General features: G+C 46.6%; 4 protein-coding genes across 5 annotated transcripts in view; 2 read left to right on the top strand and 2 right to left on the bottom strand.

Moving 5' to 3' along the window:
- The window catches only part of LOC133018915 (Na(+)/citrate cotransporter-like), a 10425-nt gene extending 8866 nt beyond the window's left edge, over positions 1-1559 (bottom strand). Inside the window, exons 1-2 of the mRNA XM_061085240.1 lie at positions 1315-1559; positions 273-401 (exon numbers count right to left, since the gene is read on the bottom strand). Coding sequence (XP_060941223.1) covers positions 273-401; positions 1315-1428 — 243 coding nt within the window. The 5' untranslated portion in view covers positions 1429-1559. The remainder of the gene's footprint in view (positions 1-272; positions 402-1314) is intronic.
- On the top strand, positions 1427-7547 carry serpinf2a (serpin peptidase inhibitor, clade F (alpha-2 antiplasmin, pigment epithelium derived factor), member 2a). Its single transcript, XM_061086257.1, is given in 11 exon segments — positions 1427-1466; positions 4338-4405; positions 4485-4684; positions 4886-5058; positions 5161-5209; positions 5614-5757; positions 6059-6176; positions 6340-6493; positions 6496-6570; positions 6733-6794; positions 6797-7547. Coding segments are annotated over 11 exon segments (1467 nt in total). The 3' UTR covers positions 7181-7547.
- An 818-nt stretch (positions 7548-8365) lies between these two features.
- Positions 8366-12987, top strand: serpinf1 (serpin peptidase inhibitor, clade F (alpha-2 antiplasmin, pigment epithelium derived factor), member 1). The gene is made up of 8 exons (XM_061085241.1): positions 8366-8508; positions 10023-10083; positions 10186-10375; positions 10915-11070; positions 11368-11571; positions 11657-11796; positions 11867-12077; positions 12659-12987. The coding sequence occupies exons 2-8, from the start codon at positions 10024-10026 to the stop codon at positions 12907-12909; spliced, it is 1212 nt and encodes a 403-aa protein (XP_060941224.1). The 5' UTR covers positions 8366-8508; position 10023; the 3' UTR covers positions 12910-12987.
- A 2093-nt stretch (positions 12988-15080) lies between these two features.
- The window catches only part of slco2b1 (solute carrier organic anion transporter family, member 2B1), a 13245-nt gene continuing 10825 nt past the window's right edge, over positions 15081-17500 (bottom strand). For both annotated transcript variants that reach the window (XM_061086448.1, XM_061086449.1), the window contains exons 13-15: positions 17226-17290; positions 16331-16451; positions 15081-16043 (exon numbers count right to left, since the gene is read on the bottom strand). In XM_061086448.1, coding sequence (XP_060942431.1) covers positions 15851-16043; positions 16331-16451; positions 17226-17290 — 379 coding nt within the window. In that variant the 3' untranslated portion in view covers positions 15081-15850. The remainder of the gene's footprint in view (positions 16044-16330; positions 16452-17225; positions 17291-17500) is intronic.

Below are 17500 nucleotides of genomic sequence, written 5' to 3'. Positions count from 1 at the left end.
ACAAACACACACTCAGTCTGCAGTGTGAGACACAAACACACACTCAGTCTGCAGTGTGAGACACAAACACACACTCAGTCCGCAGTGTGAGACACAAACTGAGCTAATGAACAACAACATCAGTTATTTTGTGTGAGTGTGTGTGTGTGTGTGTGTGTGTCTGTATGTGTGTGTGTGTGTGAGTCTGTGTGTGTGTGTATGTGTGTGTGTGTGTGAGTCTGTGTGTGTGTGTGTGTGTATGTGTGTGTGTGTGTGTGTGTGTGAGTCTGTACGTCTTTGGACTCCATGATGCCGAGGACGGGGAAGAGGACGGTCGGCAGCAGTGCGGTCACAGCCAGCGGCAAAACCTCAGTGCACCAGTACACCGCCATGAGGGCGATGACATAAGCACAGGCAGCTTCCTGCACACACACACACACACACACACACACACACACACACACACACACACAAAATATGAATCATGAAACTGTAAAAACAAAAGAACAGAACACGTGTTGTTTAATTTTATCCTCTACATGGGACACCTGTTGGTCGTCTGGATCACACACACACACACACACAGACTCACACACAGACCCACACACACACACACACACACACACACACAGTCTCACACACAGACCCACACACACACACACACACACACACACACACACACACAAGCTGTGATGACGGTATCTGTAGAAACATTAACTTTTTTACTCGACTCTTAATTAATCATTAAACATTTTGAACAGAAACAGGATTTTTTTATTTTTTCACTCTTGTTTGTTTGACGAACACATTTAAAATAAACCTTCTATATTTCAATAGAATTGACAGGTTCTAATTTAAGGGTTAAGATTATGATTGATTCAGATGTATTGTTCCAGTGGCTCACAGCTGGACGTGGGAGGAGAAGCAGCTGTTTCAGCAAACAACATCATTACTGAATGGAAATGAATCCTAAATATCACCGGGTGAATATGTTCATGAGGATTTGTTCAAAAGATTAAAATGAATCTGTGCACGAGAATCAGACGTGAACAGATCAGAGGAATCAGTCACGAAGCAAGTGAATCTTCAAACTGTTCAGACTCACTTTGTCAATCAGTGACAGGAAGTGTGAAAGTGACCTGTCCAATTATTCACACACACACACAGACACACACACACACACACACACACACACACACACACAGAGACAGACACACAGAAACACACACATGAAAAACACGAAAATACGAAAACACGAAAACACGAAAACATGAAAACCCGTAACCACGTAAACCTGGTTGAACTGGTTGAACTGGTTGTGTGAAGGAGTCTCACCCGGGTGCTGATGGCGAGCGGCAGCAGGAGCAACGGGCTGAAGACGAGGATGAAGACGCTCTTCATCCTCCAGAGCCGCTGCAACATCTTCAGCCTCAGAGGGAGAACGGCCATGAAGAAGAAGAAGAAGAAGGTGAAGATCAGAGAAGAAGGTGAAAGCTGCTCTCTCTCCGTCCAACGGGTTTGTGTTTCACAGTCCACACGACAAGTAAGTGTGAGTTACACACACACTGTCTCTCACACACACACACTCACACACACACACACACACACTCACACACACACACACACACGTTATCGGACAGTGCAGAGTAAACAGACAGAAGGAAATCAGTTGTGTTAGTTTCAGGCTGAACTGACGGAGCAGAGAAATGAGAATAAACCTAAATCTGAAATATCGAAATACTAAAACTTCCTGAAATGTTTCATTTTCTTATTCCTTCTCTCTCTCCTCCAGTGTTATTCCCTCTCTCTCTCTGTTTGTTCTGTCGTTCTCCAGCTGAGTCGAGATCGTCTGTTCCAGAGAAAACACTTTGGAGGCTTCAGTTAAAAGCATCAGAGTTAATAAAAGATTAGATGAAATAGTTTGAGACTGAAACTGGATTTAAAGCTTTAATGTTCAAGTTCTTCGACAGAATCAATGAACGAGTTCTGATCATGAACTATAGAAAAAGATGGCCGACATGACGGTTCACAAAAGTGAAGCCATTCTTCCAATGCTATCGCCCCCTGGTGGATGCCTGCTCTAAGACAAATAAAAGTGTGTCAAAGATGGGTTCTGTCGTTTTAGGAAGTTCTCATCACACTGTTTGTTCAAGTGTTCAGGACGTCATCACCACCAGAGGGCAGCGTTCACGTCGGAGATGTCTTTAGCTTTATTTCTGGAGGAAGTGGAGAAGGTTCGTCATCTTTATTTACGCCTGTGGTTCGATTCCTGGCTCCTCCCCTCTGCTTCTGAGGTTTTGTCTCTCTTTGCATGAGTGTACAAACCTGTGTGTGTGTGTGTGACGTGTTGTGTAAATAAAGAAAAGTCGATTTTTTGGTACGAAGAATAAAAGTTAGGAAATGATTTATCAGGACGTTTTAAGCTTCGGTTTGATCACATGCTGGTTCCTGACAGGCAAGTCAACTTATCCTCTGCTGCCACCTGGTGGACGAGTGTGTGTGTGTCTGTCTGTGTCTCAGTGTGTGTGTCTGTGTGTCTTTGTGTGTGCTTTATCTCTGTGTGTGATTTGTGTGTTTAGTTCAGTGGAGCTACTTACTTGAATAAACCTGTTGTTTTCAGTTTCCTGTGATTGTCTCAGTTCCTTTCTTCAGTATCTGGAGGTCGACAGTTTACTCTGACCTTAGTGAGCCCACTGTAGATGATCAACCATCAGCGTGGGGGGGGGTCTGCACACTGTCCAGAGGAGCTTCTTTCTTTACTCTCATTTCATTCGTCTCATCTTCGACCTCCTCTGCTTCTCCTCGTCCGTCTCACCTCACACGGGACAGGTGAGTAGATCTTTTCTCAGCTTCTTCACCGGGCCGGAGAATCCTGAACGTTTGCAGCTCTGTGAAGAAAATCAGTTTTTTACTAATCCTAGTGTTGAAGGTGATAATTCAACACTTTCTGTTCCTGTATATGAGCATGAAGCTCAACGTGAGGAGTCGTCAGGTTCACGTAGTTCAGTGAATTCTGTGAATCCAGTGAATCTCAGCTCAGCCAAACCAGGTTCTGCAGCAGTGACCTTCAGTCTGTGGGTAACAGGAACCTCAGGGGACTCTGACGGACCCGCTGGTCCAAACCTTCATGTCAGGAGACCGATGGCACCTGGACGGATGGTCCTGATGTTCTGTGAAACACTCTTCAACTATAGAGGAAGAAAAATGAAGACGATCCCATTTCTTCTGTTTTAGTGACAAGTGGACAAATGTATACTTGGACAACATTCAGATCATAACAGGAAACTTCTAAAACTGTTACCAACATATCTAACATGCTACTATTAAAGGGACTCTTACCTTTGTTGCATTTGAGAATTACAGCACATTCAAATCATCCCGCCTTCCTCCAATGCCCCACCCCCTCGTTCCCATCCGCGGTGTTTTTTTGAAGAAACTTTATTTACAAGCAGACTTACAACCTACTGCCTCCGCGCACGCACGTGAGTTTTTGTTTACCAAAGCATTGGATTCGGTAAGTTATATACATTTACATTCACATGCCTTGATGACGCGGGCCCGAATGCGCCACAAGAAGCAGACGGAAAACCTGCATGTCCATGCAGCAAACAGACAGGTCTGTCGGCCAATAAGGTCCTTCGGTCCGAAGAATTTTATTGGTTGAAGTTTTCACTAAATATTATGAGAGTGAAATAATTGTTTGTTTTTACTCCTGGTGGGTCTGTCTTGCGTTTTAGAGTGTCATTACCTTATTAATACCAATTTAACCTTATCCAAAAAAAGTGTAAAAATGCAACAAAGGTAAGAGTCCCTTTAAATGTCAGCAGACCGTCAGGTGCACGTCTGATATGGATTTGTTACTTCTCATTTCAGTAGAAATGTGCTGAAGGTTTCCAGTCACTGGAACTCTGAGAGACAGGGTCCTCAGACACATGGAGACAGAAGAAGGATTTCAATCTGAATCAGATTTCACTGTGTGGAACATGATTTTTCAACTCTACATGTGAATATATATATATACTATATATATATATATAAATAGTATATATATATACTATATATATACATACATCTACCTGGTTGCCAAAGACAACATCCAAATGCATGTATTAGCCATGTAGGGAACAAATAATTTATCAAACTAATGATTGAACATTTATGTCATTAATCCTTTATTGGTCCCACACACACACACACACACACACACACACACACACACACACACACACACACACACACACACACACACACACACACACACACACACACACACACACACACACACACACACACACACACACACACTGTCATGGACCTCATGCGTTTAATGGTTCAGATCTGTTGATGCTGTTTTTCAGGTTGTGTGGTAAAGCAGCGTCGTCTTCTTCTTCTTCTCTTGTCCTTTCCGTGCTGCTGTGGACTGACAGTAAGAACAACCTCCGTCCAGTAAAACTACTTTTTCAAACTGAAGTTAAACTGACGCTCATGTGTTCTTCTGTTTTGAGGACGATCCCAGTGCAGCAGCTCCAGATGTTTCCGGTCCTGTAGCTGGAGAGGAGACGGATCACAGCTGTGATGGAAATCAGGAGTTCAGCCCCGAGCAACAGAGGGCTCTAGGTGGCGCTATAGAGCGACTGGGTTTACGGCTTCTGGAAAACCTTCCTGTTGGTCCACAGCAGCCGAACGTCCTCCTGTCCCCTCTCAGGCCCTGTCCCCTCTCAGGCCCTGTCCCCTCTCAGCCTGGGTGAGTTTCCTGTGCCGGGAGAATCTTGAGGAGTTCAGTCCCTGACGTTCAGGATTCACGAGCTGCTTCATCACATCCACACGACACTGAGACCAGGAGAGCAGCACCTGTTCAACTCACCCTCTTATTACACAGTCTTTATGTAACTGGACATTTTAGAAGCTCTTTGTTCCATTAAAATGTTCACTCAGGTTCTCGTAACGAGACGGAGAAGCTGCTGCTGACGAGCCTCGAGGCCAACTCTCTACCCTGTTACCATCACGTCCTGGGAAGCCTGGTCCCTCGCCTCGGCCACGCCTCCCTGGACCTGGCCTCACGCATGTACCTGCGACCAGGTGCGTGCTGATGACAGGCAACTGGTGACGCTGATGAAGAGATTTGGTGTAAAACTCTTTTTATCCTCCTCTTCTCTTTCTCTCCCTCGTTCTGTCTCTCAGGGTTTGAGGTGAAGCTGCCGTTTGTGTTGGACTCTCTGGCCAGGTATCAGCTAACGGCTAACTGCTAACAGGCTAATGGCTAACAGGCTAACGGCTAACAGGCTAACGGCCAACAGGCTAATGGCTAACAGGCTAATGGCTAACAGGCTAACGGCTAACAGGCTAACGGGCTGAGAGGTTAAATAACTTTACAGTTTCGGTCACTGTAACGCCGGCTGACTCCTGAACAGCTGCTGAGGTGGATGTAGTGACATCTGCTGGTCATTTTGGGAACAGCATGTTCTGAAAGCAGATCAGCTCATTAAATGGCGGTGTGAGGTGAACTGTATTTTCACGTGAACAGGACTTTGTGACACGAGATCACTTTCTTACATTTACAGCAACCGACAGATTATTTATGTGAGCACATACGGAGTTTGTTATGGAAATAAAAAGGTGTGATTTGTTTTGCAGGTTCCAACCTGTTCCTCTGGTCTCTGTAGACGAGGTCAACCAGTGGCTGGAGAACGCCACCGCTGGTCACATGCCCGACTTCCTGGAGAGTGTTCCACACGACGTGGTGCTCATGCTGATCAATGCTGTTTACTTTAAAGGGGATTCCCTCCTCCTCCCTGTGCTGTGGTCCGGCTCCACAGGTCCAGGGACAGTGACTCAGGACATTGTCTCTCTGTCTTTACTTCAAGCTTCAGTGGATCAGATGCCTTCAGCTCCTGTGAAGACGCATGCTTCTTCTTCATGGGCCCTGATGTCTTTCTAACCACAAACAAAGCTCTTTTCAGAGAATCCCTTAGTGCTGCTGGACCGGAGACCTTCGATTTGACCTTTGAATGAAGACGCCGCTGAGCAGCCGGTTGTTACGGAGGTGATAAGCTCCTCCTCCTCTCTGTCTGACAGGTGCCTGGCAGACTCGATTTGACCCCCAAGTGACCTCGAAGGGAGTCTTCTACCTGGACGGCCAGAACTCGGTGTCAGTGGACATGATGAAGTCTGCTCAGTGTCCTCTCCGCCTCCTGGAAGCACAAGGAGCAGCCACGTTCCTGCAGAGTCTAGACTTCAAGGCTTTTATAAATCAACTGAGGATGTTGTTTGAGTTCATTCAGAGATTTCTCACAGAAGAACAGATTTCTTCTCCTCTGTTAGATCAGGACGTCCTGCTCTTCCAGTCGTCTGTCCTCACAGGAACTCTCTTTGCTCTCTCTTGTGCAGGTTGCCAGTTTTCCCTTCAAGTGAAATACCAGCTTCCTAATCGTCCTGCCTGTTCCAGGGAGGGACAACGTGTCCTCTGTGCTTCCCAGACTGAACATCTCAGACCTCTATAGACGTCTACCTCAGGAGAAACCATGCAGGTCAACTTACCAAAGGTGAAGCTGCACTACCACCATGATCTCCAGGAGGCGCTGACCAGACTGGGTGAGTTCTGTGTCCTCTGAGCCAGAAGATGTTTTCCATTAGACTGAAAACGAGAGCAGTCACTTGCTGATCTGATCAATGACCCAGATTTCCATCAAACTCTTCCTTGAGCCGTGGACTCTTGATGTTTTCAGTCAGTAAGTCTCAGGTTCTCTCTGCCAGACCTGGGTTCTCTGTTCTCAGGACCCGACCTGTCGGGGGGGCGACCGGCCCCTGAAGGGGACGCGTGTCCTCCGCCGCCGCCACGGCTGTGACCTCCATGCGCTCCGTCTCCATCTTCTCAGTCAACTCGCCCTTCCTCTTCGCCCTCGTGGACGATGCCTCCCTGGTGCCGCTCTTCATGGGCATTGTCACAAACCCCGCCCCCAACAAAGACGCCATGCTCAAAGATGATCCTCACAGCAACAGCTCCATGAGCGACCAGCCGGTGTCCGGGGAAGAGACAGAAACAGCAACAGGATGCTGCAGCGCCCCCGCTGGTGACTAACAACAACTGCAGAGTGTAAATGGACTGGAGGACATCGGGCAGAAGACGCCACGAGACAACGAAACCTGCTCCAAACCAGTCGCCGCGGCAACCAAATTGAAATGTTGGTCGTCAATAGTTTGACCTTTTGTTGTGTTTGTTGCTGAGGGTTCGATGCTCAGACTGAAGTCTCTACATGAAGCAGCTAGTTAATTAAACTTAGCATAAAACTAGAAATCTTGTTTATTAATTCTCATCTAATCTATGAAAGAGAATGTTGAGCTCGTTTCCCAAAGGGTCGGATGTTTGGTTCTAGGTCCGTTCAGATCCCCTGGGTCCGGTGTGGGTCAACATGCATTGTGTTATTAAAGTGGGGAAATTCAAATGCAGCAACATTACTGTGATCAGCAAGTTTTGTATGAAGAGTTCAACATTGGAAAGTTCAGACAGTGACACACGTTAGTAACGACCACTTTCACCTCTGGAATCATTCTGCTCCAAATTAAACTCACTTTAATTCACACTTGTCAGTTTCTCTCTATGTACTGATGATATGATGGTAATGTTATTGTTAGACAGTATATAAAAATAGTACAGTATATATAGTTTATAATATAACATAATATATATTTATATATGATAGTAATTATACCAATATAATAGCAGTATATAGTAATAATGGCAGCAACAGTATATATAATAATAATAGTAAATATAATAATAATAATAACATGTACACATGTATAAATATGTGTATTACAAGAATATACAAAGAGTATGATATAATATGATATGATATATAGTAGAGGTATTAATATAAGTATTTGACTATACAATAGATAATTTAATATACCATGAGTGTAAGAATATGTAGACAGAGTGTGCAAAAGACAATATTATTGTATAACATGGGTGAGAGGTATTGTCCATGATTGCCAGCAGTTTTGCCAGCATCCTGTCCTCCACCACCTCCTCCAGGCTGGTTCTGAAGGTTCTGGTGTCTCCACCACAGTGTGAAGGAAACTCTGGTTCTGATGATGAAGTGCAGAGAGACGCGAGCCAGGTTCTGGTTCTGGTTCTGGTTCTGGTTCTGGTTCTGGTTCTGATGTGTTTGGATCTTCACCAACAGGATCAGTTCCAGTTCAACTAAACACCTGAAGGAACATTGACTCCTGCCAGAGGTTCCACAGCAACATGTGGGCGAGAGAAGATTCTGGAACTGACTCTGGAAACTTTCAATCATCTGGATCCTGCCGCTGCCCCCCCCTCCTGCGCGCCCCGGCGCTCGCCCCCGCGGCGCGCGCAGATCCGTGAAGGACGCGTGCACGCGCCTGCAGAGAAACAGTTGGAGCGACGTGGATCCGGATCAGACGTGAACTGATCTGAACCGAGCTGAGCTGATCTGAACCGAGCTGATCTGAACCGAGCTGATCTGATCTGATCTGATCTGAACCGAGCTGATCTGATCTGAGGTGAGTGTTGAACTTTGCAGCTGAGATGTTCTGTGTGAGTCCTTCAGGCTTCAGGAGGACAGCGGGTGGGCGAGGTGTTGTGGTCCGGAGGGGTTCCGGCTGCAGACCTTCTCTCCCTCTCTCTGCTCCTCAACTCTTTCCCTCTTGAACCTGCACACCCCGTCATGTGGACTGAAGGAGAGGAACCTTCCTGCAGGAGAGAGAGGATCTGATCTTCTGCTGGATTCCATCCTTCACATCCAAACGCTCGCGTCTCTCTGCGCTTCATCATCAGATCCAGAGTTTCCTTCACACTGTGGTGGAGACACCAGAACCTTCAGAACCACCAAGACCACCAGAACCACCAAGACCACCAGAACCTTCAGAACCACCAAGACCACCAAGACCACCAGAACCACCAAGACCACCAGAACCTTCAGAACCACCAAGACCACCAAGACCACCAGAACCTTCAGAACCACCAGAACCAGCAGAACCACGCACAGCAGATGGATCTGCAACGTGTCGGTTGTTCAGTGTGTGTGTGTGTGTGTGTGTGAGTGTGTGTGTGTGTGTGTGTGTGTGTGTGTGTGTGTGTGTGTCTGTGTGTGTGTGTGTGTGTGTCTGTGTGTGTCTGTGTGTGTGTGTGTGTGTGTGTGTGTGTGGGTCTGTGTGTGTGTGTGTGTGTGTGTTTGTGTATCGGTTGTTTAATCAGAATCAGAAAAACAAAACAAACACTTTCTTCTGATTATTTAACTTTGATCTATTTTGTTTAGAAAAGTTTCAGTTTGATCTGTAACTGGATCTGGTTTCTGTGTGTGTGTCTGAGTGTGTGTGTGTGTGTGTGTGTGTGTGTGTGTGTGTGTGTGTGTGTGTGTCTGAGTGAGTCTGTGTGTGTGTGTGTGTGTGTGTGTGTGTGTGTGTGTGTGTGTGTGTGTGTGTGTGTGTCTGAGTGAGTCTGTGTGTGTGTCTGAGTGTGTGTGTGTGTGTGTGTGTGTGTGTGTGTGTGTGTGTGTGTGTGTGTGTGTGTCTGAGTGAGTCTGTGTGTGTGTGTTTCTTTGTGTGTGTGTCTGAGGTTCAGATGACAGACTTTGGTTTCAGTAACCATGACAACCAGCTCCAGATGTGCAGAAGAACAAAGGGACTTTGTGTGTTTGTCCTTTTTGTTTCCAGCTTGTTTGTGTAACAATGGAAAGTTGGTTCAAGTTGAGAATCACTTTTCCTTCTCCTCTGTTTCTCTGACTGTTGATCCAGAAGGTTTTGGATGACGGCTCATTAGAGGTTTAGTTTAGTTGAAGGTTTGGATCCTCTGGGTTTTTACTGTAATTATACTAAACACTGGTCGTCTCTGAAACTCTTCTCTCAGTGTTTCCACATATCGTCCTGCAGGTTTTCTCCTGACGTGAGATGTTTAACGTTTTCCACATGAACAGGAAGTGTTGGCAGGAGAAAGACCGAGAGGTTCGGAGCTGGAGGCGTGGCCTCATCTCACCCTGGTGTGTGTGTGTGTGTGTGTGTGTGTGTGTGTGTTGCAGGATGAAGAGGACGAGCTTCCTGCTGATGTGTGGAGTCCTGCTGAGCTTCAGTCGGGCTCAGGTATGACATCACACAGGAAGTCACTGTGTGTTTCTGACCCTCCCACAGGAAGTCACTGTGTGTTTCAGTAAGTTCAGTGTGTGAGTTGTGTGTTGTTTCCAGCCGGAGGGCGAGGAGACGCCTGTGGAGGAGGAGCATGTCGAGCTCTTCACCACGCCCACAACCAAGTTGGGTGCCGCCACCTCCGACTTCGGCTACAACCTGTTCCGAGCTCTGGCGAGTCGCGACGCCACGACCAACGTCTTCCTGGCGCCCATCAGTGTGTCTGCAGCGCTGACTCAGCTGTCCATGGGTGAAGATCAACACCAACTCAAACATCACACCTTCTGCACTTCTGACAGGAAACTACACACAGACACAAAGTTACTGATGTTTGAACCATTTCTGCCAAATGTAGAGAGACAAGGTTCAGATTCCCCCCCATCAGAAGGAGGAAGGTTTGTTTCTGCACGATGGAAAAACCTCGACCACGATCCAGAAACAGATTCATGACTCAGAAGTCTTTTCATTATGTGGTTGTAGAATCATTGTCTCCACTGGTTCAGGTAGAAAACATTTAACTATTGTTCATCAGCCTCTCGCTGACAAACTGCTCAAAGTGACAAAGTGGAGAATTCATGTTTGATTGTATCAAAGCCTTGGAGATAAAAAATAAAAACCAGATCACTTTGTTTATGAAAATGGTTCAAATTAAAATGAGAAAACAGATCAACAGTGTGAATCTTCTGATGAGGATCTGGTGCAGTGGAGATGCTCATGTCTTTAAACCTCATATTGCTCAGTGAGCCGCGTTGGACCTGTTCTCATGAGGCGCTGCCGTGTGTCCTGCAGGGGGCGCTGAGCCGGCGGAGCGGCAGCTGTTCCGGGCTCTGAGGTATCACACCCTGCAGGACCCCCGGCTCCACGACACCCTGAGGGACCTGCTGGCCGCCCTGCGCTCGCCGGGGAAAGGCCTGAGCATCGCTGCCCGTCTCTACCTGGCCCGCCGTGAGTTCACCTGTGATAACTGCGTCTTCTTCTTCTGCTTCTTCTTCTGCGTTTGGTTTACGATGGTGTGAGCCAGCGTGGAGCTGCACTGCCCCCGGAGGACCGACCTGGTAACAGCAGGTTTTTGAGCAGCAGACGAGGGATTTCCAGGGAGAAATAGACTTTAAAGACGTGGCATCAGTTCATGGAGTTGCGTGCTCTGCACCTCGGCAGCATCAGAGGCGTGTCCGGTTGTCGAAGCGGTTTTGTAACCTTCAAGGTGTTGACTCCATCTGTTTGTTGTGTTGCTGTGTTCAGGACTTCGTCTGAAGCAGGAGTTCCTGGCGCTCGTGGAGAAGCAGTATGGCGTTCGTCCAAAGGGAGTGCCGGTCGGAGCCAAAGAACTGAAAGAGATCAACGAGTGGGTTTCTCAGGAGACCGGCGGGAAGGTGCAGCGCTTCCTGGCCAAGTCCCCCGCCCGGAACCCCTCGGTGAACGCCGTGAGCGCCGCCTACTTCCGAGGTGCGTCAGGCAGACACACATCTCCACAGCCGGTCTGACGCTGGTCAGCTGAGGCGTGAGAGTGACGCTCGGCTTCTGTTCACAGGGAGGTGGGTCACCCGCTTCGGTAACAGTGGAGTCATGGACGACTTCCAGGTGGACGGCGCGGCACCGGTTCGCATTCCCATGATGCAACAGGACAACTATCCTGTGAAGATGGGAGTTGACTCCGACCTGAGCTGCACGGTGAGTGTTTCCGTCTCTGAAACATTTCCTCTCTGAGATCCCTCCTGAACCAGGTGTGCTCGTCCACCAGATCGCTCAGATCCAGATGCAGAACGCCGTCAGCATGTTCGTGTTCCTGCCGGACGAGGTGGCGTCCAACATGACGCTGCTGGAGGACAGCCTGACCGCCGAGTTCGTCCAGGACCTGTCCATGACGCTGCTGCCCGCCCAGGTGTCCCTCACTCTGCCCACGCTGAGGCTCAGCTACTCCACAGACCTGCTGCCGCTGCTCAGCGACCTGGGTGAGTCCAGAACCTGAACCTGAACCTGAACCTGAACCTGAACCTGAACCTGAACCTGAACCAGAACCAGAACCTGAACCTGAACCTGAACCAGAACCAGGTCCAGAACCAGGTCCAGAACCAGAACCTGAACCTGAACCTGAACCTGAACCTGAACCTGAACCTGAACCAGAACCAGAACCAGAACCAGAACCAGAACCTGAACCTGAACCAGAACCTGAACCAGGTCCAGAACCAGAACCAGAACCAGAACCAGAACCAGAACCTGAACCAGAACCAGAACCAGGTCCAGGTCCAGGTCCAGGTCCAGGTCCAGGTCCAGGTCCAGGTCCAGTCTGACTGGTGACATTCATAAATATGGAACTGGTTTGAATACCAAACCAATGCTGAGGTTCAGTTTTGATCACTTTCAGGTTTATTCTAAAGACTTTACTTTGTCTTCTTAGTTCTTTTATTTGTTTAATTCCTTTTTGCGTCTGTCACGTGAGACACTTAATCCCCCCCCCCTGCTGTGTCCTCGGAGGACGCTTTCTACAGACGCTCTGATTCATGACCCGTCCTGTGTCCCCCCCCCCCCGCAGGTCTCACTGATTGGTTGGAGAACCCGCAGCTGGAGAAGATCTCAGATCAGGTCACCAAGCTCACCAGCGTCAGCCACAAGGTCGTCATGGAGACAGCACCTGAAGGCGACCAGTACCCGGGCGCCACCTCCGCAGCCAACCACCTGACCTACCGGGTGGACCGCCCCTTCCTCTTCCTGATCCGGGACGACGCGTCCGGGGCGCTCGTCTTCATCGGCAGAGTGGTCAACCCCCAAGGCCTGAGGATATAAGACCCTCTCCCATAATGCTTTGCACAGCCATTTACCCCTCACCCCTCTCCCCCATCCCCCACCCCTCACTCCTCGACCTTCGACCCCCACCCCTCACCCCTCACTTCTCACCCCCCACCCCTCACTCCTCCCCCCCCTCCCCCTCCCCCTTCAACCTAGAACCAAGTCTAGGTTCAAATAACTCAAACAATAAGACGCTATCATTTCCTCTAAACTCTCTCGGTTCCTTGGACGGATTTCAGGTGTTTGCTTCACAGACGTTTGATTTGATTTCTTTTACTTTTCATGTTGAAACAAACACGTTGGCGTGATCGTGTTAATCTGACGAGATGATGATGATACGAAGACAGACGTTAGAAATATTGTCATTTGTTTTTAAATAAATAAACGCGATGATGAAACCACACGTGTCACATGTTATGTCTAAATAAAAAAGGTTGTCAGTTTAAAATCATGTGGGAACATCCAGGCGAGGGGCGGAGCCTGTAGAGCAGCAGGAGGCGGGACATGACGTATAAACTCTGCTGAGGACAGATCAGTGTTGTTGTTTCCAGCTCCTCCACACGGCGTCGGCCTCATCACCAGAAGATCTGGAATCTCCTCGTGTTTCCAAGTGGACGTCTTCGTCTTCTACGTGTCCGGCTCCTCTTCTTCCTCCTGAGATCTTTGTGTTCTTCAGGTTTCACGTCACGTGTTAGAAACCTCGTCCACACGTCCACTCGCTCTCTGGGAAGCTTCCACACATTGTCCTGCTGGTTCCTCACATGGACTCTGACATGTTACACACATGTTACCAGGAGGCTGCAGGAGAAGATCCAGAACATGTCCAGAGACACTGACTCAGATGTTTGTTCTGACAGATAGAACCTGAAGAACATGAGAGGAACATGAGAGGAACATGTGAGGAACACGTCAGAGCTTCATGTCAAAAACATTCATGAAATAAAGACGTCTCTAGCTGCAGAGTTTTCAAAATAATTAAATAACTAACCCTCATCCAACAAGTCCACAGAGAATCAGAACAGATCCATGTTATAACCAGGAGGGGGAGCTGTACCCTCAATCAGCAGCTCCAGTCCTGATCTAAAACTCTTCAATGTAAATATAGATATTACTATTAATATAAATATAAACATGATTATATGTATATATAAACATGAACGTGAATTATAAACAGGAACAGACTGATTCAGAAGTTTTTCTGTGTGAAAGTTTCTCGGCAGCTGAGTATTTCTCCACAAGCTCCTCCCACATTCCACCAAACACTTTCTGCAGATGTGGAATTTTCCACATAAACATCTGTTTTCACTTTGTTCCTCTGCCCCCGAGAACAAACTCATTCAACTACATTCATACAAAAGCATAACACACTTTGTTAAATGTAGTTTAAGATCTAAAGTATAGTTGTGTAGAACTAATAATAATAAAATCACAAGTCTGACTTGAAGTAAAAGTTGAATCAGCTGCAAAATTAAAATGTCTCAGATAAAACAGATTAAGACAAATAAAAGAACAAATTGAGAAATTTACAAAGTGATGTTAAAAATCATTTTCATTGTTTTATATCTGTTATCAACACAGCTCAGTGTCCACAAGAGGGCGACAAACACTGAGCAAACTCCCTCAGATGATAACCTCTTTATATATAAAGTCAATAACAAGTCTGCTCACTATCAAATCCTCAGGGTTTCACAATAAATCCGTAAAAACACATGATGTTGTGTGTGTTCCATGTTGTGTGTTACACTTAATTCATCTGCTCGTCGTGTTTCTGACGACATGAAAACATCTGGACTTGATTCTTCAGCGTTTGACGATGCAGATTCTGGAGGAAACAGAATCTTTTGAATCTCGTCTGAAGCCCTCACATGTTTCCGATAATCTAGATTCATTCATTACCGGTTAATTACCGGAACCAGTTGACTGTGGGGGGGGTCTGTATTTCGTCAGCAGATAAACTTTGAGTTATTTTCACGTTAGAACCTCGACAGTGTTTGCTCTGGATCTTCAGCATCTGGAGTCAGAAGAACCTGAGACGAGAAGCAGGCGACAGGAGAGCGTGGCTCGAGGATCGGCTCGTCAGGTCTGGACCTGCAGAGGGTTGTTGATCATCACAGGAAGGTTTCAGACAAACAGGCCGAACAGGTTTCATCAACTTCCACTGAGACTGGTTTTAAGATTGAAGAGTTTATTACATCATCGTTACATTGTTATAAAAACAGAAGGTTCTCTGTGATTGGTCCAAAGTCCAGTGAGAGTGAAGCCGTCACTAGTTATTTGATGGTATAAAAAACATCTGAGACGTCGTGATTGACAGTTGAGACCGACTCCTGATTGGTGGAGGGTGTGTCTGGGCGGGACCTTGATACCACCCAGTGGAGACGAGTCTGTGATTGACCATGTTAGCATGCTAACACGTGCTAACTGACACTAAGTACAAAGTTCAGCTGATGGAAAGATTCTGAATCACATCTGATGTTAATGGTCACTTCAGCTGCTGACTTCAATAAGATATATGGAGTGACATCATCGAGTGGCTTCAGATTTCACATTTGTTGAAGTAATAATTTTGCATTATATAAAAAAAAGTGTATTAACATGTAAAATCATCATATATGTGAGAATATATCAGCTTATGAAGGAAAACAGCAGCGATCAGACACTGGAAGATACAAAAATAAAAGCTCTTAGTCTCATGACGTCAGCTGCTCCTCCAGAGACGACTCAGCAGAAACACGGTCATCTCCACTCTTCTTCTTCTTCTTCTTCTTCTTCTTCTTCTTCTTCTTCTTCTTCTTCTTCTTCTTCTTCTTCTTCTTCTTCTTCTTCTTCTTCTTCTTCTTCTTCTTCTTCTTCTTCTCCTCCTCCTCCTCCTCCTCCTCCCTCCGGCTCTCTGGTCAGACGTCCTCTCTCTTTCCCTGCGTCCTCTGGTTTCCTCTCCTCAGGTCTTCACACCTTTTTCCTCTCTCCCTTTCGATGAAGCGTCCTCAGGTGTCTTCTGCCCGGCCACCAGCTCGTAGCCCTTCCCGTCCTCCTCTGGTTCCTGGCGCCTGCTCGACCGCCGCAGGACCACCACGGTCAACAGGAAGCAGAGCATTCCACCGCACACGAACACGAGCTGCAAGCCCAGAAACCTGCAAACACACAGAGGGTCCGGGGGGTCGGGGGGGTCGGGGGTCTGAAGACGTCTTTGAACAAACGCTTAAAGGACACGTGAAGTTTTCTCATTGGCTCAAAGAGGATTTTAGTTAAAGTCTAAAGAACTCCTCTTTAATGGACTAGGTATTATGTATTTAGTTTGGATGGTTAGAGTGGGGGGGGTTAGGGAATTCATTATGCCAATGAGTGCCTCACTAAGACAGCTGTTCAAACATGTGTGTGTGTGTGTGTGTGTGTGTGTGTGTGTGTGTGTGTAGCTCACCTCTGTCTGAAGCGGTCCAGGTTGTAGTACAGACAGGACGTTTGCTTGTCGCACTTCCTGCCCCACAGGATGCAGGTGGTGTCGATGACGCTGCCGTACAACACGGGCCCGGGCATGAACGCTGCAGTCACATGACACCAACAGTCACATGACACCAACAGTCACATGACACCAACAGTCACATGACACCAACAGTCACATGACACCAACATGGAAACAAACCAATTCATTAAAGGGTTTGTCAGAAACTCTCTGCAGCTCATGAAGTCGAAGAGATTAAGGATCAAGTTCAACCTGCGTTACGTTTCTTTCTTATTTTTTTTTTAAAAATCAGATAATTAACAAATCACAAAATAATAGATTCTCAGTTTTTTAAAGAACGACTGGTTCATTGAGTTTTATTAACTTGATCTTCTTTTATTTCTTCTTCTATAACAAACAGCAGCTCTTCACACTGTTGACCAATCAGATGATGTTTGAACATGAAGGAGGATTTTTAAAAGCGTTTAGTTTTTCAACAGATTCAAAGCTCCGGAATCGAACCGTTTCCTCTGAAACATCATGAGTTTGATTCTCAGGCTTCAACAAACAGACGGAAACATTAAAAGTATTAAAGTTCAACACAACATCATGTTGTTCCCGGTGCTGAGGGAGACATGTCTGAGTAGAATTTAATTTATTTATACATCTAAGACATTTTCACAGACATGTGCTTTTATTGTCTTACATTTAATTAGTCACTTATTTCATTTCTCAGACTTGTGTTCACTTTAATAATGAATGTTTTATCTCTGTTTTTGATATTTTATCATTTTATCCTTCTCTGTGTTTCAGCCTCTGGCGGTTTCCTCATTTCACTTCCTGTTGGTATTGTTTTGTTGTGTGTGTGACTCACCGAGCACTCTGAACAACATGTACTGAACTCCCACAGCGAAGGACTTGTCCTCCGACGGCACCGTCCTGCAGCAGAGACACAAACCCCAGGTTCACACAAGGTGATGAAGAGGATGAAGAAGATGATGTTGCACAGCAGCAGAGACACAAACCCCAGGTTCACACAAGGTGATGAAGAGGATGAAGAAGATGATCACGTTTGTTCAGCTTCTTTAAAAACTTCTGTTCTCACTTCGTCTTTCACAACTTTTCCCTTTAGACCCAAAACGTTTTGGT

Source organism: Limanda limanda, chromosome 14, assembly GCF_963576545.1.
Source record: "Limanda limanda chromosome 14, fLimLim1.1, whole genome shotgun sequence".
Classification (NCBI taxonomy): Eukaryota; Metazoa; Chordata; class Actinopteri; order Pleuronectiformes; family Pleuronectidae; genus Limanda; species Limanda limanda.
Note: the sequence above shows the minus strand (reverse complement) of the source record. Positions and strands in the feature narration are given on the sequence as shown.

What these genes read in the sequence shown, in the direction of transcription:
- serpinf1 (XM_061085241.1), top strand. Translation starts at nt 10,024, where the DNA reads ATGAAGAGGACGAGCTTCCTGCTGATGTGTGGAGTCCTGCTGAGCTTC. An exon ending in TGAGCTTCAGTCGGGCTCAG is followed by an intron (nt 10,084 to 10,185) that starts GTATGACATCAC and finishes TGTTGTTTCCAG; the next exon opens with CCGGAGGGCGAGGAGACGCC. An exon ending in GCCGCTGCTCAGCGACCTGG is followed by an intron (nt 12,078 to 12,658) that starts GTGAGTCCAGAA and finishes CCCCCCCCGCAG; the next exon opens with GTCTCACTGATTGGTTGGAG.